Consider the following 22642-nt stretch of genomic DNA (forward strand, 5'->3'; position numbering starts at 1 on the left):
ACTGTAGAGAGGCTGCAAACATTTAGTTTCGTTACTTACTTACCTGGTGGTTGTTTAAAAATCAGCTTGCTTTTTAGAGGTTTGTCTTATAACTTTAGTTAACGAGTATCTTGTTGTAGACAAAAAGAACAGGAGTACTTGTGGCACCTTAGAGACTAACAATTTTATTAGAGCATAATGCATCCGAAGAAGTGGGCTGTAGTCCACGAAAGCTTATGCTCTAATAAATTTGTTAGTCTCTAAGGTGCCACAAGTACTCCTGTTCTTTTTGCGGATACAGACTAACACGGCTGCTACTCTGAAACTTGTTGTAGACAGTTTCTCTTTCAGAAACACTGCAACTATCTACCACCCAATTTCTCTCTAGCCACATCCATTATGCTAGAAATTAAACTTTTTTATTTGACTGTGGAATTTTATCTCCTTGCCTGTGGCTGTTCTAAAGGGTAGGGAATCTCCCTTTGTTGGCTCACTTTCATCTTTAGTGCCTCACAGAAGGGGACATGGAAAGAAGGCAGAAAACGATGCCAGGCTGTTTCATCCAGGCATCAAAATGTTCCTCTTCGGCACAAAGCAATTGGAACCTTTACAGGAATGATACTCCGTAATTACCTACATTTGCCTGATGATGGGAATTGTTTATTGCTGAATAACTGCGCCTGTTAAAAAGTAAGACATTACAGAAATTGGAGAAGGAATTTTTCTCTTGTTCAAATTATCTTTGTGTTTTGCATATAAAACTTAATAGCTGGTTCTGCTGATACAGTAATTTGTAGATCTTGTTGTTTTGACTTTCTAAGCTTAGAAAAAAGCTGATTTGCAAAGAACTCCAACTCCAAGGTCCTCTTGATAGCGTTGAGTTGGTGGTTTTTTCCTGACAAATTCCTTTGTTTAGAATGGTATGTTCCGTTACAATTTGTGTTTCAGAAACCTGAATTTTTACTCTCCAGGAGCTTAATATTTTTAAAGCCTTTCCTTACCTTCAATACTCCTTTACCTTTGTTTCTGGTTGCTAACTCGAAGGCACTGGCACTCAAACACCTAACTTGCCATGCGACGGGACAGCAGACTGCTTTTGTGGTCTGTACAGAACAGCTAGCGATAGATGTATTATAGTTGATCAAAGTCAAGTTAGCTGGACGGGCTCTGGGCTGGCTCCTAGGCGAGCCCAGAGCCGACGTGTGGCTGCTTGGGGAGATGGGGCGGGGTTTTCACGTGGCCCATTGAGCCCTGAGAGGGTGAGCTCGTTCCAAGCTGAAGGGGGGGGGGGGACGTCCGGACGGGGGGCTGGGGGGCACAGGGCAAGGCAGGGGGGGGTCACTCGCTGGGGCGGGGCCGCTCATTAACTCCCCGGAGCCCTGCTCCCCGCCCCAGCTGCGAGGCGGGGGAGGCGAGCGCCGGGCCGGGCCGGGAAGAAGGGGCGGGGGCGAGGAGCGGCCCGGGAGGGTGTAGCTTTGTCTCCGCCAGTCCAGGCGCAGGGAAGACGCAAACTCGGGCCGGGAGCGCAGCGGGTCCAGCTCAGCCCGGGCAGCAGGCGGCCCCCAGTCCCCGCGCAGGAGGTAAGGGCGGCGCTGCCTGCGGGTGTGGGCGCGGGGGGCAAGTCCTGCGGGACCGGCTGCTCGGGGTCCTGCGCTGCCTCGGACTCCTCCATGGGGGGCGGGGGAGCGGCCATCGGGGCTGCCCGGCTGTCCCGGGCTCGGATTGCACAGGGGCCCGGCGCAAGCTGCTCTCGCCGCCCCTGGCTGAGGGGGCCGTTTGGGGCCCGCTCAGAGATCGGCCGTAGCGAGTCCCGCTGTAGGGACGCTCCGAGCCGGGGCAGAGCTGGGCGCAGCCTCCCGGCTCTCTCTCTGCTTCCCACGAGGGGCCCGGGGTGCGCGCCCCCGCCCGCCTTTAGCCCTCGCTGCCCCCGCAGAGACCGCTGGACACAGCGCACAACCTAAGCCACGTGGGACTGCGCGAAACCGACCCAGGCAGTCACCCACCTCCCCCACGTCCCGGCCCCGGGCTCCCCGGCCAGGCAGTGACTCCTCCCCCGAGCGGGGCCCGCTCTGACAGGCGGCCCAGGGCTCCCTAGCCACGTTTCCAGCCGCTTTCTGTGCTGCCTCAGTGGGGTGGTTTAAATCTCTAGAGGAATCGGCTCAGTTCTTCCCACCAGTGTAAAGAAGAAGCGACTCTATAAGCTGTAAGGCAGTAGAGGGGCACACGGGGAAGAGTCGGTCTGTACAACTGTATCCAACGCAACCGTTCAGTTCTTTTTCTGCTGCTTGCATCCCTAGTCAAGTAAAGTGGGCTGGTCGGATGGTGTTTCCATTGTGTGACTTCCCGGGGCATAGACTGGGATCGAGCTGCTTGGAATTTGTGAACTTTAAAAAAAATGTTTCTCTGAAGTGAAACCAAAATTTCAGGATGTTTAGTAACCCACTTTGCCCAGTGTAGCTTCTGCAGTTGCAAAGTGTCTATTTTCTATAGATTTGTACTTTTGCAGAATTACTCAATTGTTTTTCCTCATTTTTATATTTGTTAGCTCTGGAGCTGTAAGCCTATATTTTTGGGAAGTATTTTAATACTTAGTTACTGCATCTGTTTAAAACTTTTTAATGTTTAGTTGGAAACATTTAATGCTGGCAAGTGAAATTTTGACATGAGCTCTTCTATGGTTTTGTATATACTGAGAGTTACTCTGGATTAACTATTCCTAGGGAATTAATTGGGATTAATGATCCCATCTGAAATTCACACCCTATTCTATGCTGAATTAACTTCCTTGTCCCTAAAACTGATGGCAGTGGAACGCTCTGTGACAAATGATCAAAAGTGAAAGGGCGTATCTACACAGGGTAATACAGGAAAGCTGAACCAAAAGCACGTGAAACCCCTGGGTGGAAGTTTTCATTCACAAGTGTAGTGGCCTTAATTTACTTTCATTAGTGAACTGAGATCACTTTTCTGAATGAGCGTATCTACACAGGAGTTTAATGCAGATTAACTAATGCATTTTTAAATTCACTCCTTCAGTTAATTTTTGCTTAACTTTCCTGAGTGTCCATGTGTAGACAAAAGTAATAGCTTCAGCGCTTAGCCAATTATATTAAAATTCTTTATCCTCCTGGCAAATCCCAAAGTGTTGTGGCCTCTTTGCACATAGAGTGCCACCCGGATCTGTCTCCAGCTAGGTTTTGGAGGTGGTCTAGCTGGATAGTAAAATTAGTAGTTTACAAAGAATTCTCAAATGATCTGTAGCCACGACCACAAATTCTGCCAGATAAGATATAAATTGTTTTTTAAATGTTCAGCTATTTTCTCAAAACCTGTGCCTTTTCATAAGACCTAGTACCATATTTTTATTTTAAAATGACACTGTCACTCCAACATCTAATGTTAAATCTTGTCAGCCTATATCAGAGCCAGTTTTAAGAAACAGTTACAAAATTCTTTTAAAAATTCAAGGGTGAGCATTAATCGTTTCTTTAAAATATGTTTTGCTTGTGAAGTATTATTGAAGAAAAATGGAAGCTAGAATATAATTCCCATTATGTCAATTGAAAAAACGTCTTTCCTAGGATCCCTGATCAGCTTCTGGAAGACTCTTGGCACCATACGTGATAGAGCCTTTATTCTCCAATAAACTTTTGAGGAATATGCACTACTTCAGTTTTAAAAATTGCTATGAAAAAATAGGAAAATGGTAAACTAGGAAAAAATCTTATTGTCCAGATAACCAAAAAGTTGGTATGGACAAATTATATCTTTAATTACTTTCTGACCTGCACATAAAAATTCTGGGTGCAGTGGCGTACCAGTGCAATCTTGCTATAGGGTCAAAATAATGACTTCTTGTCTCCATTTCCTTGGAGCAGTTGTGTCTCATGCTGTGCTGTGTAGCTAGATCACACACATAATTAGCCAAATGCACTTTCCAAACAACAGCATGGGCTCATTAGTGGAGAAGAGACAGAGGAGCAGTTCTGGTATATTTTGCTACACAAGTGCTAGGCAGATCATATCAGGATATTAAGCATGAGGGAAGGACAGTCATTTTTCTTCTAGGACAACCAGATTTGAGATCCCAGTTTGTATTGGACAAGTCGGTTTAGGAGAAGAATTCCTTGTTTTTCCTAAGACATTCTCTTCTGGGTTCTTGCTCACCAAGGAGGGTTGCCCCTAGCCAGGTTTTCCAGGGTCATCCCCTTTTGAGGTAGCTGTCCCAGGAAATCTGTAATGTCCCCGCTTTTTGTACCTAAAAGATAGCAACCCTACCACCCAGTGTACAGATGATTTATTTCTTTTTCTTTGTCCCTCAAAGCAGTGTCTGCCTTGGTTCTGAGGTACAGGTTGATGGAAAATATATGTAGTAACAGATTACTCATAGTTTAAAATTTTTCATCTAAAAGAAGACACATTAACAAGATGCTATTGTACACCACTGGTGACAGCGTTGGCCTTTCACGTTGTATGTACACCTCTACCCCGATATAACATGACCCAATATAACACGAATTTGGATATAATGTGGTAAAGCAGCGCTCTGGGGGGGCGGGGCTGCGCACTCCGGCAGATCAAAGCAAGTTCGATATAACGCGGTTTTACCTATAACGCAGTAAGATTTTTTTTTTTTTTTTTTTTGGCTCCCGAGGACAGTGTTCTATCGGGGTAGAGGTGTATTTGAAGATTTTACACTATGCAGTGCTGATGTTTTTATAGGTCTGTTATGGGAACTTGTGCATTAACTGGAAAAAGTTGATAACATAAGGAGTGATGTTGGATACTATCTGTTACCAGAGAGAAGTGACAAAACCAAAATAGCTTAAATCATCTATACTTCAAAAACAAAATAGCCTTGAAAAGCCAGAAAAAAAGTGAGGCCTGTGAAAGATGGCATGTACTGTCAGTAAATACCACAAAATGCTTTATAGAACTACCATACACATACAAGAAAACTATCACCCATTACTAGAATACACCAGCATGACTACCTGAAATGTGGCAGCTATTGTAACAGAGCCAGCAACCCCAAACAGCTTAGGCACAAGAAGTGAGAAATATGATGTTCAGTTAAAGCAACAGGAGAATGTGTGTGGGCAACCAGTAACTACCCATATTGGTAGGATGTTCTTTACCAGTTAGTATTTTGGAATCTGTTAAAGGGTAGAAATTATTTTCATTAGCTTTTTTTTAACATCTTTTTTCATATTGTATATAAGAACAGTCTCTTAGCAAATTTAAAGTCACTTCTATTTCTGAAGCTGAATTTCACACAATAAAAGTACAAGTAAATGCTTTATTCCAGTGGTCTTAAGAGAAGTTATTTTTTGGTCCTATTGGATTAATTCTGTATGAATATAACTTTTTTAAAATTGATATCTTTAAAAGTGATTATGGGAGATTATCTGCTTTATTCTCTTGTCCAGGAAGACACCAGTGTTGCTGTTAATAAAGTTAACTTTTATTTAAAAAATCCCCATTAATGAAAGGTTGCAGTACTTGCAGATAGTTGAGAGCATGAAAAGAAATACACTCCTTTTTGTTTAATAATTGGGAATCCTAGAGCATTATGGCTACAGGCTCAAGAATACTAGTGCCACTGTGTTGTAAAAATAGCTGTGATCGGGGACAGCTGGTAAAGGTACAGTAAATGTGCAGCTTTTCATTTTAGTCATCAGGGGAACTTTTTGCTTCTATGGTGAAGAGAACAGTAGGCCAGGATTTGGACAGACTCTGAGGCCATGTCTACAGGTGCTGCAGTGCCATAGCTATGCCCCTGTAGAGTGGATGCAGACTATAGCAATAGAAGGGGGTTTTCCATCACTGTAGGAACACCGCCTTTCTGAGCAATGGTAGTTAGGTTGAAGGAAGCATTCTTCTGTTGACCTGTTTTGCATCTATGCTTCGGTTAGGCTGGTGTAGTTACAGCACTCAGGTGTGGATTTTTTTACACCCCTGAGCACACTACTTATACCGACTTAAGCTTTTAAATGTTGATCAGGCTCGGTACTTACTTGTACTGGTCTGGAAGTTACTGCCTTCCCTTCAGGCGGGATATGAATGCAGACTCATTTCTGCCATGATACCCTGCAACCATGCTATTATTTAATCAACTCAATTCTAGTAGGCAATTGGGGAAAATCTACAAAACACGCATTCCGTTATCAAAAACATAGTAGTATGGAGATACGTCCAATCACCTTGGCCCCTTTGCTTGTCATTTTTCATTTAATTAGTCTTTTTCTATTAATCTTTAGATTGGGCTCTGTGGAGTAGGAACCATCATCATCTAGCATGATGATGGGGAATACCAGAAACCAATACTGTATATCTGTTCTTACACTGTAGATACTGTAACATCAGCTGTATCTGAAGTTTTATTTGGTGTCCTGAGGATGGCACATGTGGCATTTCTAAGAAAAGACACTACTGTAAATTCATACCTGGAGCAAATACAAAACCACTTTATTTAATAAGCCTTTCTCTCACAGTTGATTTAAAGAAGAAAACTGACTACTGGTGCCATCCTGAGTGATGTATTTTTGGCATACTATCATTCTTTCACTGCTGCAGTTTGGTACATTATCCTGTATAACCAAGTTAATATAACCAAGTTAAGGGAGCAAACTTGTGACAGATAGATATAGAATTTCTCTTAAACATTCCTATTTTGATGAACTCTCCCACAAGAGCAAATAATCAGGAATGTTTTAGAGAATTTCTTATCCTTGGAAGTGAGTGGAGTTCCATAATTGCCTGATAAATTTGCATGACAAGCCATTGGCATAATTTGCATTACTTGAGAGCTTCTCTAACATAAGCCAAACTTTTAAGCATGAAATATTTTTTATTTGCTCAACTCTTTCTACACTGTGCCAAAATATGTTTAGACATCTTTAACTTATTGAGGAGATCTGGCTTCAGAAATGGGTATGTAGACATAAGGAAAATACTAAAGCAATACTTTAAATTCCTCCTGAATCCTGCCCCAGAAGCTTGAAGAAAGCAAATGGTTTATTTAAAACAAACAAGAAACTTCCACAAAATTGTTGTTCGCGATTTAACACTTCATTCTGCATACTCAATCCAACTTCAATCCAACTGTGCTAGGTTAGTGTCAGCTCTTATGAGCCAAGCAGGGTTGTGCTGAATCAGCAAATTGTCCGGGAGACCTCCAAAGATCATACTTCCTATGGAAGTGGTAGTGGTAGCACAGTAGGTGGCAAATCCTCCCACTGTCCCAGTGTTGTGCCAGCAGGCAATGAACTGCGGAAACGACCCTTTTTCATATGACACAATAATAGCAAGTGGCAAGGACCTTTTACATATAAAGATGCCATGGTAACTTTCAGAGGGTGTTTTTTATCACTTGTGTTGGCTGAATTCCAATTTGGGTGACTACATTTCTCCCCTGCTGTTTCAATTGGATTAAGATTAAAATTGTAGACAAAAGCAAAGATAATGTTGACATATGCTGTGAAATTGCTGCATTACATGCCAGTGGTGGATCAAAGATCTCTCTCTGTCACTTATTTACTATATGTGAATGCTGTGAGATTTAATGATAAAGTATTTTGAGATCCTCTGGTAAAAAAGCCTCTCTAAGTGCAAAGTAACTCATGGATGAAGATGTCTGAACTGGTGACAGAATACTAGTAGATCATTTTAAAATCAAAAACTTTTTCTGATTGTGGTGCAGCATGTAACACTTATTGTTGTTGTCTGATACAGACCATTAATGCTTCCCAGACTTCATTACTTGTCCCAAATCATGTTGCTCTTTAAGACGGTTGCTTGTGGAAGCGTTGCTTTTCAAAATATCCCCGGGGAAGTCACTTGCCTTAGCTTTCAGAGAGAATATTACAAAGCCTTAGTCTGCTTTCTATTTTGGAACCGGAGATTTAATATGAAGGGGCTTGATTCTTGCTCAGGAAAATGTAAACATCAAAAACTAATTCCAGTATCAAGTGAAGTATTAGTATCTGTCTCACTTAGAGCTCCTTGCTTGTAATTGGTTGATGGTTGTTGTGTACATTAAATCAGGTCATGCTGAATATTGTTTGTATTTCCTCTTGTGAAATATTGGAAAAAGTCAGGTCCAGTTGTGAAATTGTATTTCCTCTTGGCATCCATGCACTGGCCCAGAATCTCCACTGTGTCATGTTTCCATGTGTGCCCCCTTACTAATGTAATTGGCTAATAGACAGCACAGCTTCTGGATTATCAGGGCCAATTTACACTGCCCTGGTATAGATTAGAGTAGTCTGGGAGGTACTAAACTTATGCTAGCTGGCAATGGATCTTATGCCTTTGTACTAGCTGAGTTCAGTCAAAATGCTATCAGCTCTGGCTATACTGAGAATAAGTGAGGGGGTGGTGACTGGGCCAACGACACTGGCTCTGCCCCACCAGAGAGCTTCCCCGGGGGAATTCTCAGCTGGCCAGATCAGGCTACTCTCCATCCCACTTGTGCAGCATGTGTGATTCCTAACTAATGCAAGTGACAGGAGAACTGGACCCACTAAATCTAAAGGGTGGATTTTCCTAGCACACCAAACTTTTATGCTAGTGCAACTCAATTGACTTCAAGTAAATCTTAATTTACACCAGTGTTGGTGTAAGGTGAATCAGGCCATAGTGTTTAAACATATATATGCCCCCTCCCTGGTTTGTTTGGGCTTTGTATTTTGGAGTTTGTGTTCCTCACCTCCATTTTACTAAGAGATTATCTTCACTGCTTACGGTTCCTGTGGGGAAAATTCTACATTAGTTATTTCTGACTCATTCACAATGCCTTGTTGTTTCCTTCTAGTAAAGTTCACCTGGCCACAGCTTCGGTTTCCTTCCAGTTAGGACTTCCTGGCCAGGTGTGTGTAGTTTAAAGATTCCACCAGTGTTCTCGCGGTGTGTTTTTCCTAGATGGGAAATCCCCCTCTCCCCCAAAACAAACAAACAAAACAGTCCCTCCCACAACTTTCCTTCCTGTTTAACAAATGTGCAACGATCTGCATGGGCCAAATTCTTTTACACCATTATGTGTACTTGAGTTTCTGTGTGATATACACAGCAAGACACACATTCCTGGGGAGTTCGAGTCTGTGGCTTGCCTTTTTTGATGCAACAAATAAAACATTTAAGCAAAAGTCCACTAGGAGGGCCTGGATATTAAAATATATAAAAGGAACTTTTTTGAAGCCTAATGAACAAAAGTATCTTCTTTCCCTGATTTTAAAATTGCACCAGCTTAATCTTAAAGTACAGAGTGGGAATTTCAGGATGGCTGGCCCATATTGAATCAAGTACAGTGGTCTGGAGCAGAGGACCATTGGCTCTAATGGATTTTCAAATGAGAGCTTTCCTTAGGGGAAGAACGCTTATTTTATGAAATCTGAAAAAGCAGCATTTTATGCTCAAAGACTTACAGACTGTAAAGTTAGATGGGTCCATCATGATCAACTAGTCTGACCTTCTGCTCTTGCATTAATGGGAGAATCTTAAACAGATCTGAACACTTCAGGCAGACTATTGGCAGCCTATCCTAGGTACGGCTGAAGTGCCTGTTACTTTTCCCTGAATGCCATAATATGTTGTCTTTTCCAAACCATATAGAAGACACAACATTAAGCGCATGCCTCATTTTGCTTTTGTCACTTGTTTTTTGAACTGGCTTGTTTACAAGCATTGCTCTTTAAAAGCTAGACTGTGTGTATTAAGTTTCTTTTGAGCTGCATGTTTGATTAACAAGAGGAATGCACAGACTTCTGTAAAGGAGGTGTGGTCATTCTTTGACTGCTTTCTGAGAAGTGTTTTAAAAAACCAACTGAACAACCCCGCAAAGCTGTCAGTTTGAAGCAAAGACAGTTTGTAGAAAAGAAATGTAATAAAACACAATTTAATAGAATCAGAATGTTGAATTGGACCTTATTACGGGAGAGCGGGAAACTGTGTATGAAAATTAGTCTTTTCATGAAGAGAGTTTGTTGCTGTTTTCTATTCCCTGCCACCAGCAGCAAGCAAGTCTCTGATCTGTGTTGCTATACCTGAGAACAACAACAAAATTAACAAGGCTAGGAGGATATTCTCCTATGATCATGTAAAAGGCTTCACTCCAGTTATGCACAGACACAAAGCAAGTTGCATGTCTGCTCTCAAACAGAGGCTAAATATTCTTATGCACAGAGACCAATGATTTAAGAAATACAGGCTTTACCTTTTTCTTAATCGTCCATATTTTGATAGCAGTGTAATCTTTGGTCAAATCAACTTTTACACACTATGGTCCAGTACATCTCTGGTATAACGCCAACAAAATAAGCTGGCATTTTTCCTCTTACCAATGTAATTACAGCAGTAGTTGGTGATTATGACAGTGCCCCTTCAAGATTGATAATTAGTACGTTAAGCTTTATGTATTTTTCTAAAAATATATGACAGAACTAAAAAAACCCCAAAAAACGTTATAAACCAATTTTTAGTTTGGCTTGCAAACACAGCAAGGGGGAGTATCTACATCCAAACATTGTAGCATTGTGTTAGTACAAGAGCTGGAAGTGAAATAGTCTATAAACAAATTGTCTCATGACAAGTTAAAGAAGTCTGGGCTGGATGAATAGACTATAAGGTGGATAGAAAGCTGGCTAGATTGTCGGGCTCAACGGGTAGTGATCAATGGCTCCATGTCTAGTTGGCAGCTGGTATCAAGCGGAGTGCCCCAAGGGTCCGTCCTGGGGCCAGTTTTGTTCAGTATCTTCATTAATGATCTGGAGGATGGTGTGGATTGCACTCCTCCTGGGAGGAGTGGTAGATACGCTGGAGAGTAGGGATAGGATACAGAGGGACCTAGACAAATTAGAGGATTGGTCCAAAAGAAATCTGATGAGGTTCAACAAGGACAAGTGCAGAGTCCTTCACTTAGGACGGAAGAATCCTATGCACTGCTACAGACTAGGGACTGGCCAGGCAGCAGTTCTGCAGAAAAGAACCTAGGGGTTACAGTGGACGAGAAGCCGGATATGAGTCAACAGTGTGCCTTTGTTGCCAAGAAGGCTAACGACATTTTGGGTTGTATTAGTAGGAGCATTGCCGACAGATTGAGGGATGTGATCATTCCCCTCTATTCAGCATTGGTGAGCCCTCATCTGGAGTACTGTGTCCAGTTTGGGGTCCCACACTACAAGAAGGATGTGGAAAAAGTGGAAAGAGTCCAGTGAAGGGCAACAAAAATGATTAGTGGGGTGGAGCACATGACTTATGAGGAGAGGCTGATGGAACGGGATTGTTTAGTCTGCAGAAGAGAAGAATGAGGGGGGATTTGATAGCTGCTTTCAACTACCTGAAAGGGGGTTCCAAAGAAGATGGATCTAGACTGTTCTCAGTGGTACCAGATGACAGAACAAGGAGTAATGGTCTCAAGTTGCAGTGGGGGAGGTTTAGGTGGGATATTAGGACAAACTTTTTCACTAGGAGGGTGGTGAAGCACTGGGGAGGTGGTGGAATCTCCTTCCTTAGAGGTTTTTAAGGTCAGGCTTGACAAAGCCCTGGCTGGGATGATTTAGTTGGAGATTAGGTCCTGCTTTGAGCAGAGGTTGGACTAGATGACCTCCTGAGGTCCCTTCCACCCTATGAAATACTGTAACTAGTTGCTGTTTTTAAGTAAAAACACAAACAACCCCCAACCCATAAATAATGGAGACTTTTTTTTAAAGATTGCTTCAATTTTAATATTTTAAAATGTAAAAGACATCTAAAATATAAATATTGGTGTAATCTGACAAAAATCCTTTAGCCACTTGTTTATTTTTTTAAAGTTAATGAACAAATAATTCTTCATAAAGAATGTATTCTCCTCTTTCCAGCTCTTGAATTGTGTTATCGAATCATTGTAAACCATGTAATTGTTTAAATATATACAGACTGAAACCAGATTGGGAAACCAGTCCAACCAATAATTATGGATTAAAGGTTAAGTCAATGACTCAGTTCTTCCTTTCCACTTCTGACCTGTTCCTCCCCGTCCTGAAACTAAGCCTGTCTCTTTCAGCTTTTGGCGGTTACTACAATCAATATTTGTATGTACCTTTGCACTTCCTGATTCCTTTCTTCCTCTCTTTGCTGCTGGCTTCCCACAGTACACATTTGAGTCCTATCTTCGCAGATGATAAAGGGTGCATTTTTTTTTTTTCTTTTCCCAGTGAGACTGGCTCTGTCAATTCAGCTAAACATGATTAAAAAGCCCTGGTAAGCTGCAGTGTGCATCTACATAAGGAAAGTTTCTTTACCATGTGTTGGCTAACCTGGTTACTAATACATAGTAAAATCTTAGGCCGTGTGTACACTACGGAGACCATACTGGCATGGCTATGTGGGCACAATCCTGTAGAGTAAGCACAGCCTACACCAAGAAAAGGGGTTTTCTGTCAGCGTAGGAACACTGCTTCCCCAAAGAAAGATAAGCATTCCATCAGTGTAGCTATGTCAACATAGCTGTGTCCACACTGGGGGGTTAGGTTGGCATAACTATGTTGGTCTGGGGTATGTGTGTGTGTAGGGAGGTGGTTCCCCCACACCCTTGACTGATGTACATGTAGCCATGTGGGACTAAGCCCAAGTGTAGACAAGGCAGTTTGTAGTCTTCATGTGTGTTAGCAGGTCCTGGTAAAAACCAGTCTACCACCGGGCTTTTTAGTGAAGACAAGGCCACAGGCTAATGTTAGAATTAACTGGCCATGTTATATGTTAGGGATGAGCATAGATTACAGCAGAGCCATTGTTTCAGACATGTTAGACCTTGTCTTTATGGTTTCTGTGCTACTTAAACTGTATCCATGTTGTGTATCTCTTCCTCCCTCTCTCCCTGAGTGACCAATACCCTTTCCTTTGTCTCCACTAGGATTTTACAACTTAAAACTAGTTCAAGTTAGCAACTTAAAAAAACAAAACCCACACCTTTTCTTAATCAAGATAAATGCATGTCGTTAGTGTTACAAAAACTATGTAGACAAGGCCTTCGTCTCCACTTTAATGAGGATTCAGAGGGCTTTTTAATTGTTAAACTGACACGATTGAAAAATACTGTGTGTGTGTGCTTTCACTCCACTGTGCACAGGTGCCTTTCAGCCAACTCATAGTTACCAAGTCAAGTTTTATCCTGAAGACTTTTTGTATCTGTTTCAGAGTAACAGCCGTGTTAGTCTGTATCCGCAAAAAGAAGAACAGGAGTACTTGTGGCACCTTAGAGACTAACAAATTTATTAGAGCATAAGCTTTCGTGGACTACAGCCCACTTCCGAAGAAGTGCTCTAATAAATTTGTTAGTCTCTAAGGTGCCACAAGTACTCCTGTTCTTCTTTTTGTATCTGTTGTAAATCCTTGATAAACTGGGTCTGATGGAAATGCTGCAAGAATCTGGACTTCAGCAATAAATCCTTAGTTAATAAGTTATGGCTCTTTGGGGATAATTTTCCCCTAAAGGTTTTAATATCTCCAATAGCTAGACAACTAGATTGTGTAACAAGGTGTCTCACATTTCTGTGAGGTGTGGCCAGCAGAAGCTCTCGCTTGTTAAAGTCAGCAGTTTCAGGTTAGGATGTGAATTTGAACCCTGTTCTTGGTTTCAGATTGCATGGATTTATATCCTGGGAACTTGCTTGGAGATTCTGGGCTTGCATGAACTCAAACCTCCAACCTAAACTCATCTGAAAGTACCATCTTATTTAGCGGGAAGGAGAATCATAACTACTCAGGATATGTCTGGTTTTGAATTGTTTCAAACTGTTCCCACCCACAGATGTATCGTCACCAGGCTTGAGTATGGTTATGAAAGTTTCACAACCTCCATTTCATACTCGTCATGGGAGAGGAGTATCTTTGTGTGTCACTCCCTAGAGTAGGATTTGTCAGTTGGCATTCAGTTGTTTATATTTAATGTAGTAGCTAATCGGAATAAGTGTTAGTTTTAGTTTGAGTGGAGCTACTCATCAGTGTTGTGGTTTAACAGCCTTGCCTACCCCCTCAGTTCAGTGACTTTTGTGGTGTGCAGAGAAACACATCTGTAGTGGGAGCCTGTCTGGGTGGAAAGACTTAAAGGGATGCTGCCTCCTCCCCATAAACAATCTTTTCACTCTCCCAAAGGCATAGAGGGATCTGGGCCTGGGGGAAAATGGGCAGGGCTGGAGAGCCAGGGCAGCAGGGAGTAGTTATGATTCCTTAAATACAATTAACAAGAAAAGTTGGGGTAGGTGGATTTTATGCTGCCCTACTAACTCTCCTCAGAGCACTCAGTAATTCATCTCCACCAAGTACCACAGCATACTTGGGTGCAGTGAGTCAGTGAGTCAGTGGCACTGTGGCCGGGGGGGTGGGGGAGGGGGACAGCAGACTATTTGACCTTTGGCCCTTGCCTCCTACCCATGGTTCCATAGATTGGAAGCTGAGGAGAAGTGATAGCCTGCACAAAGGAGCTACAGTTTGTCCATTATTTTGTGCCACTGATTTAAGGGCATATGTGTATAAAATGTATTAAAGTGGAAGGGAACTGTCTTGCATTAGTGCGAAAGTAGATCCAGTCTTACATTTAGTCTGTATTCTACTGTTAGAATATTTTTGTATATTCTAGTTTTGGATCATTTTAATATAGCTTAATTTGCATACACAACTTAAAAATAGCTCTGTGGGGCACTGTGCTAAACTGATACCTTTCTACTGTCTCCTTTATCCTTTACCATTTATATAGTCTATTGCCTTTCACCACCACTTTGGCTATCTGAATCATTATATGGAAAGAGCTTTTTTTGAGGACTTGGAGACAGGACTCCCAGTTCTATTTCTACCTTTGCCACCCATTCATCACTGAGCCTGCTTATTTCTTTCAGGTAAGCTAATTTCTCTTTGAATTAAATGAATGCCTCACTTCATATATCCCAACTCTCAGTCCATTAAAATGCTGCTAGAAACTCAAGTCCTGCCTGCTCTGAATGATGCTTAAGATCTCCTGGGACTTCTAAATCGGGGCTTGCTGTGGTGTTTCTGGCCAAAATATCTTCTCCTTTCCAAACTTGGGCAATGTTTTTACTGTTGCCATTCACTCCACAAGTGGGTGAATGTCTGTGATGTGTTATATATAAATAGTAGTAAAAGCATGTTGAGTTCCAAGATAAGCTATGGTATATAATGTAAAATGTTTTGGATGAATGAGTGGAAACCTAAGTAAAACATTGGGACATCTATCGGGGCATAAAAATTAATCTTTTTATATAAAATATCCTTATTTAAACTAAATAGATTGTCATGATTTCAAATAGATTTTAAAAATATAAACCTATGTTAATGCATAATCTTAGTGTAATTTGTTCTTCTAACATTAATCCAATCCACATAGGGTCATCTCTCTTTTGAGTTCTTCTCCATTCTAGTCTGTTCCTCAGAATCTCTGCAGCAGATCAAATCCTTTCGAATGACATCCATCCATCTAGTTTTAGGTCTTCCAACCCTTCTCTTCTCAATGTAACAGCCTGTTTTCTATTTATTCTTTGTCTTTTCACATGCCCGAACCATCTAACCCTGGATTCCCTCAGCTTTTCTATAATTGGTACCACCTTCACACTTCCCCTAATGTTTGTTCTGAACATGGTCCCTCCTTGTAACCTTAGGCATCTGTCTTAACATTTCCAGATCTGATCCTGTCTCTTTCTCAGTGCCCAGTATTCAGTCATACCAAAGAGCAGGCCTAATTACTGTCTTGTAAATCTTTTCAGTTTAATAGGCATTCTTCTACCACTTCTCTCCATTTAGTCCATGCCTTTCTTCTTCTGTTCATAAGTTTGTCATTGAGTTCACCATTATTGTGTACTATGGAGCATAGGTACTTGAACTTCTGTGCTTTGTGGTAATGGCTGCTCCCTCCCTTCCTCCTCCTCCTCCCTCCCCGCAACTTACTCTCATTGTCTTCCTGCTGAGTATCTATCTATCTATCCTCTTTGATTTCTGTTAGTTGTTGTGCCATTTCTTTCAGATATACACCTGTATCTCTAATTCTTCTTCCCTTTCCTTTTTGCTCTCCCCCTCATAAACTTTGCCAGTGTAAATATTTCTCTCACCCTATATGGTGTGCTATAATCTATTACAATTTAAATAAAGTATTAAGCAGTACATGATTGCTGCTGATCTTTTAAAGAAAGTCAAACCACAGAGCTGGTGGCAGTCACTAACTAAGCACCTGGAACCAGAGTTTGTTGAATCAAGGTCCATGGCTTGGAGCCTCTAGGTGCTATGATACAAGAAAGGGAAGCTGTATAGAGTATCCACAATCAGGATATTTTAATTTGCTTGTTCACCATATATTTTTATCTTGAGGTTGGTGATATCAAATCTCTTACAAACCTGATCCACTTAATTAAAAAAAAAAATCCCTATATTACTTCATCTGAGGAATGTATGGGCTTCTAGATTTCTCATTTGCACCTACCTGACCTACTAAAGACATGTTATGACATGTTATACCACATCCATGTAAAACTGGGCATGCTTTTACTGATATGAGGCCATGTGAACTGGTGAACAGCAACAATAGAGAAAAATCCTAATGTCCAGCTTTCATCTAAGTCAAGCTTAATGAATAAACCCCAAGAAATGTATGCTTATCTTGAGGCTATGAGATTTTTGTTCTTTTTATAGTCTGTCCCTTCAAACTTTATTCATATCAATATTTACTACCTTGAAATTTATTTTTGTTGCAGTAGGCAAGCATTAAAAAATGCATTGGTTTAACTAAAGATGTGTGGCTTTTTGTCATTGTTTAATTAAATCTGTTGTTAAAACCACTGCAACATTGTTCGCAACAGTGTGTGGACACTTTTTTAAAAAATGAAGCCCAGTTGCTACAAGGTTTGAATCTAATTGAGTGCGCAGTCAGGGTTTTTCACCAGTTTTTTACTACATTGTTCTTTTAAACCAAAGCATTTTTAAACTTTAATCCAGCTTCGAATATAGACAAGACTCCTGAAAGACTCAAGCAGGAAGAGCAGCTTCTGTTTATGTACCTCAAGCCCCAGTAATGGGCAACAATAAACAGAATAAGAACATAACACTTAAGTGGCATTGACGCACATTTACAAATGAAGGAAGAGCGGTTCCTGAGAAACTCCATATAAGAACACTTATTCTGGAATAAGGGGGTCTTGTTCCTGTTCAACTTAACCCACAAAGTGAGTTAAGGGTTTGTTCAGTCCAAAACTGGTGTTGATTTTTCTTCTCTCCAGAGAGACTCTTTGTATGCTCTTTTTAGATAATGAGCTTCTCCGCAAAATATAAATACACCTCTACCCCGATATAACGCGACACAACATAACACAAATTCAGATATAACGCGGTAAAGCAGTGCTCCGGGGGGGCGGGGCTGCGCACTCCGGTGAATCAAAGCAAGTTCGATATAACACGGTAAGATTTTTTGGCTCCCAAGGACAGCGTTATGTCGAGGTAGAGGTGTAGCTCTTAAAATGTTGTTCTAATTCAGCAGGGTTATATAGGATCTGATTTTAACATGGTTTGAGTTGGCTTGATTTTTTGAACAGCAGTTAGTTAATACCTCTCCCCTATCCTTCCTACGCACTCCCACTTACCTTCATCCTCATTTCTCACAATCAAGCTACTGCTCCCACTTCTGGATTTTGAAGCATTTAAAGTATGTGCAGTTGCTTGAGGCCTTGCTAGCCTTTAAGAAAAAAGGGAAAATAAAAAAAAGATCTTTACATGTCACTGATGTCCTTGAACTTGCATGCAATGTCTAAGTAGTGCTGAGCACTGGTAGACTGTATCAGTAATCCATGTGACAGCCCAATCTAGTTTGAGCTAAAATGGAATATTGAAAAAGTGCTGTTGAAATTGTTGCCACGAGCTCAGAGTTCTAATTAGCATCTAATCATGGTTTGTATTAATGTCAGCTACTTTATCGATTTCCTTCCCCCCCCCCCCCCCTCCCCCTGGTTAACATCTGATTATCTGACTCACCAATTTCAGAGGTAGGAAAGTCTCTTAGCAGCAGTCAGTTGTATGAGGCCATTGGGCTTTCAAATAGTTTTAGGCCCTAATCTAGCAGTGAGCTCCGTGTGGGCACAGGGAGCTTGTTGTGGATTGGGGCCTTAATTTATTCAGAAGGCCTAGAAATTGTCGACTTTTGAAGTGGTCCATATAAAACTTTTTACACCCCCCCCCCCCCTAACACAATTGTAAAATTCTTAAATTATAGCTTGATAGAGCCGAATGAAAAATATTTTGTCCACACAAATATTGGGCAGGCAATGGAAAAATCCTTGGCCACACACAGATGGTACAAAGCCCTGTCTCTCATGACACATTACCAGAGAGGGTGATCATTCTTTCCACTTCTTGAAATCAAATTTAAGTGTTATGCAACTTGCCTATGGCTAAACTTAAATTACTACAGTGCCACAGCTGCAGTGCTTCAGTGTAGACAGTGACTTGGAACAAGTATAAACTAGAAGGCTGTCATAGCTGGGATGTTTGATCTAATAGACGAGTCTTCAGAAATCTTTGGGAGGAGAAGAGGGACTCTTAAAACTTGTGCTAGGGTAGACAAAGCCTTTTCATTGGCTAAACTGTTTATCGGTTAGGGATGTGGAGGAAACTACCTCCCTCTCCCCCCCCCCCCACCCATACATGTTTCACCGGCAAAAGGGCCAGTGTGGACAGCACTATGTTGGTGGGAGAGCATCTCCCACCGACATAGCTACCGCTGCTTGCTGAAGGTGGCTTAATTATGCTGGCAGGACTGCATGAAGCGGCCACACAAGAAGCCTTACAGTTGCGGCTGTGCTGCTATAAGGTCTATATCGGGGTGTGCAAACTACGGGCCGCTTATGGCCCGTCAGATGTTTTTATCCAGCCCTCGATTTCCTGCCAGGCAGTGATGTCAGGGGCTTGCCCTGCTCCGCCTGCCTAGCGCTCCCCAGCCCCTGACTCTCAAGTCCCTTCATGAGCACCATCTTCCAGCCTGCAGAGCCCCACTGCACAGGCACGACTTCACTGCACTGTCTCTGGGATCAGGAACCGCCCTCCCCCTCCCCACATGTAGCAACGCGCCCAATCCCCTCCCAATCTCCTATGGCCCCATCCTCAAGAGTCTCGAAACCGCCCAGGGCTGCGCCTGTCCCAGCTAGGGGTGCCTCTGCCCGTGGCAGTGCCTGGTACAGCCGCCTTGGTGTCACTGCCAGCAAGGCTCCTAGGAGACCCCGGTACCGCCCCTGTAGAGCGCCACATCCCATAAGTCCTCTCTCCCGCCACCATAGTATCATCCCTTACAGAGCCCCCCATTCTACACTCCATAGAGTGCCCCTCCTGCAGGGCCAGCATGAAAAGAAGTGTGTGTGTGTGTGTGTGTGTGTGTGTACAGGGAAATAATTCCACATTGATGTCATAAGTTTATTTTTATGACAATTTAATCATTGTTTTCAGTACAAAACTTATCTCCATCTCTTGGGTTGAGTGTAAAAACGCTTTGTTTTGGCAAACAGCAAGTGTGGTAAAATTGAAAACCCTTGAAAGGTTAAGGATCAGATTTTAAATGTGATTTTAATGACGCAGCACTGGGGTTGAGTTGAATCCAGTGTGCTAAGCATGTCCTGGGTGGTTGGTTGATGGCATGTAGCACCTGGAGGATTTGAGCTCCAAATAAGAGAAATTACAGGAGGTGGAGGGGACAGGTTGCTAGCCTGCTATGTTAGTAAAAATGCTGGATCTGCCTCTTACAGCATCTTCAATTAAAAAAGAAGGAAGGCTGGGAAAAACTGTAAAATTATTCTAGAAATAGTTTTTTTAGGATGAGGAGAGGCACTGTATAAAAAAAATCTCTAAAGAATAATTTTTAAATCTTTAAAAATAAGACAAACAAAAAACCCTGCTCAGATTTATTACTCTGAATAAAATGTTTGTCTGCCAGCCAGCCACCTTCTTACTTGTTATCTGAATGTACCCTGTACTGAAACTTTTATTCCCTGAACAGCTTGTACATTGTCTGTTTTCCAGTTTTGTTTTAGACACAATGTCTGCTCCAGCATCCCATCTGCCAGCTCCCAGTGGCTACCCAATCCCATCAGCACCCCCTACATATGAAGAGACAACAGGAATAAACACTTACCCTCCTTACCCTGCCCCGGAATCTGGGTATGGACCGAACATGAAGAGTATGAATCCTCCTCCGTATCCTTCACAACCTGTTCCAGCTTCTAATCCAAGTAAGTCTGAAATACTGTTCAGTGTTTTATATCTGTAGTTTCCCCTTGGGGCCCTAATCAAGATGCCATACAGGCATGTAGCAATCATGATGCAGAGATATTCCTCCTTAGCCACAAGACTTTTGTCTCACTTCTAGTTCCATGTAATGTACATAGTGGATCTCGCATGTTTTCAAGATATCACTTATAACTATCTCATCTGACTTTCTACTGCTTAGAAGCCAGGTTTATTTCTAAATCACAAGATACTGTTCCGTTGATTGCAGCAGTGTGGTTTCCTTGTATCTTGTAATTCATAGTGCCCTCAGCGCTGAGTGTATTTTAATGCACAGTGTTTTGGTTTAGACATGAAATTTTCTCTTTTTTTAACACTGTGGTAAACAGAGCCTTTCTCTTTGTTTGCTCAGTTACAGTTCAGACTGTGTACGTGCAGCAGCCAGTAACATTTTATGATCGCCCAGTTCAGATGTGCTGCCCCTCCTGTAACAAGATGATAGTGACACGTCTCTCGCACACTTCAGGAGCACTGACCTGGCTGTCATGTGGCAGCCTCTGCCTGCTGGGGTATGTTGATATAACATGTAATGCTCTAATTTGTGATTCTCTCCACGCATGTCATTTCCATCGCTCAAAAAATGGCTGGGGAGCTGATCTCAGAAAGGGGTGGAGTCTACTCCTGCTGGGGCTCTTTCATTACCCTCCCTTGGCCTGAGAAGGAAACTCCCAGTCTTGTTTTTATTAAAATCTGAACATAAAACCTTTTAAACAAGCTAATAATGCAGAGTTAAGTTTCCACTGAATGTATGTAAAAAACCCCCTCCCACTCTGAGCAATCATTCAGAATCCCTTTGACCTTTAACACGAAGGAAGAGAAAATCCTGGGCATAACTGTCAGCAGCTTCAGTAGATTTATGGTCTTTCCATACCTGCTGGGTTTGGTTAGCTACTCTTCCTGTGAATGGGACACCTCAGGGTCTCAGTGACTCACCTATGCAACCCCTGCAGGGTTCACAAGCCCTGCTTAAAAAACAGAATGAAGTACAGTGCCAAACTCTGCATTGCTCTACCTAGCGCTGCACTATCCCATTTTCAGTTTGGCAGCTACTGTACATGGAAGAATGTTACTTGCCATGTATTGAAGGCAGAACGAAGGATGCTGTTTTATCTTTGCAGGTGCGTAGCTGGTTGCTGTTTCATTCCCTTCTGTATTGATGCCCTCCAGGATGTGGATCACTATTGTCCAAGCTGCCAAGCCCTCCTTGGTACCTACAAGCGTTTGTAGGCGATATCAAATATTGAGTGAAGATGGATGTCCAAAATCGTTCAGCACCTTTTCAAGCTTTTTCTGAACTTCATGAAGATCTCTGTGCATTGTCATTGCGAATGGATCAAGATTTATCTCACTGTTGTTTTAATAGTAAGAATCTGCTTAGGGGGACTCAGGATTGGTAAGGGGATCTATAGTCTGTCACTTCACAGGCCACTTAGTCAAGCTGGTAGTGACCAAATGTTGTCCCTCTATGGTTTATGCAAAATAGCTGATGGTGTGGGTCCGGTTAATATTAGAAAGCTCCCCGTGTGGATTGGCACCTGTGTCACAGAGACCAAGGTCTGAACTTGCACGCAGGCAAACTTACCTTCTTACGCCTAGAAGTGATGCCTCTGGAAAAGTATTGAAGGAGGTTGGCAGGGGACTGCCTGTGATGGTCCTATTCTGTGGCTAAAAAGGACTTCTGGTCTCCAGTGTAGTCAGTCTGATACCTTTTACATGCACTAAAATTCACTTTAAATTTGTTTTTAAATATTGCCTTTAAAAGAAACAGAACCAAAAATAGCCTGAAGTTTGGCTTTTCCCTTAGGCTGCTTTACCAAATCCAGCCCACTCAGGCTACCATGTTGGATGGCTTCTCAACATGGTCTCCCAGTTTCCTTGCTGTTTGTGAGTTCAGTCAGACCTTTAACACTGCACAGAGTGGTTTTTTTGTGCAGGATTTTTTTATAAATATATGTATGTGTATTTTTTTTTTTTTTTTTTTTTTTTTTTTTTTACTGCTGAGTTCTAAATCTGTGAAAATAGCTTTCTAATGGAAATGCTGATAGAGCCATGGCTCTATCAGTGTTGTCTTTCCTATAATATAATTACATGAGCCAAATGGTAAATCCTTAAAAAAACAAAAAAACCCACCCTCAGGCCTTTAATTTTATAAAGCTTGGATTCCATCTGCATAAATGTTTTAAAAAAAATCAAAACAAAATAACTTTTTACTTGCTATTGGTGTAATCTGATCACATCTTTTCATTAAGAAGGTAACTTCTTTTGTTAAGGAGTTTCACTGAGTGAGTGCTAGTTGGATGACTTGTATAGTGATATTTCAAATGAAAGAGAAGTTTCCAAAATGAAATATGGGTAGAAT

At 41.8% G+C, this 22642-nt stretch overlaps 1 protein-coding gene across 3 annotated transcripts; it reads left to right on the forward strand.

The window, feature by feature from the left end:
* Window positions 1-1407: 1407 nt before the first annotated feature.
* Window positions 1408-22409, forward strand: LITAF (lipopolysaccharide induced TNF factor). 3 transcript variants are annotated; one of them, XM_034783516.1, is made up of 6 exons: window positions 1408-1559; window positions 14714-14852; window positions 16957-17183; window positions 20020-20228; window positions 20636-20792; window positions 21402-22409. In XM_034783516.1, exons 4-6 carry the CDS (start codon window positions 20036-20038, stop codon window positions 21508-21510), a joined length of 459 nt encoding a protein of 152 aa, XP_034639407.1. In that variant the 5' UTR covers window positions 1408-1559; window positions 14714-14852; window positions 16957-17183; window positions 20020-20035; the 3' UTR covers window positions 21511-22409. The 3 variants fall into 3 exon arrangements, with proteins under 3 accessions (XP_034639407.1, XP_034639406.1, XP_034639408.1); XM_034783515.1 differs by lacking the exon at window positions 16957-17183; XM_034783517.1 differs by lacking the exons at window positions 14714-14852; window positions 16957-17183.
* The last annotated feature ends 233 nt before the right edge of the window (window positions 22410-22642 follow it).

This window comes from Trachemys scripta, chromosome 10, assembly GCF_013100865.1.
Source record: "Trachemys scripta elegans isolate TJP31775 chromosome 10, CAS_Tse_1.0, whole genome shotgun sequence".
NCBI lineage: Eukaryota > Metazoa > Chordata > Testudines > Emydidae > Trachemys > Trachemys scripta.

Excerpts from the sequence above, each read along its gene's own strand:
- LITAF (XM_034783516.1), top strand. The coding sequence starts at position 20,036 with ATGTCTGCTCCAGCATCCCATCTGCCAGCTCCCAGTGGCTACCCAATC. Across the intron at positions 20,229-20,635 it reads TGTTCCAGCTTCTAATCCAA|TTACAGTTCAGACTGTGTAC; the intron begins GTAAGTCTGAAA and ends TTGTTTGCTCAG. Across the intron at positions 20,793-21,401 it reads GGCAGCCTCTGCCTGCTGGG|GTGCGTAGCTGGTTGCTGTT; the intron begins GTATGTTGATAT and ends TTATCTTTGCAG.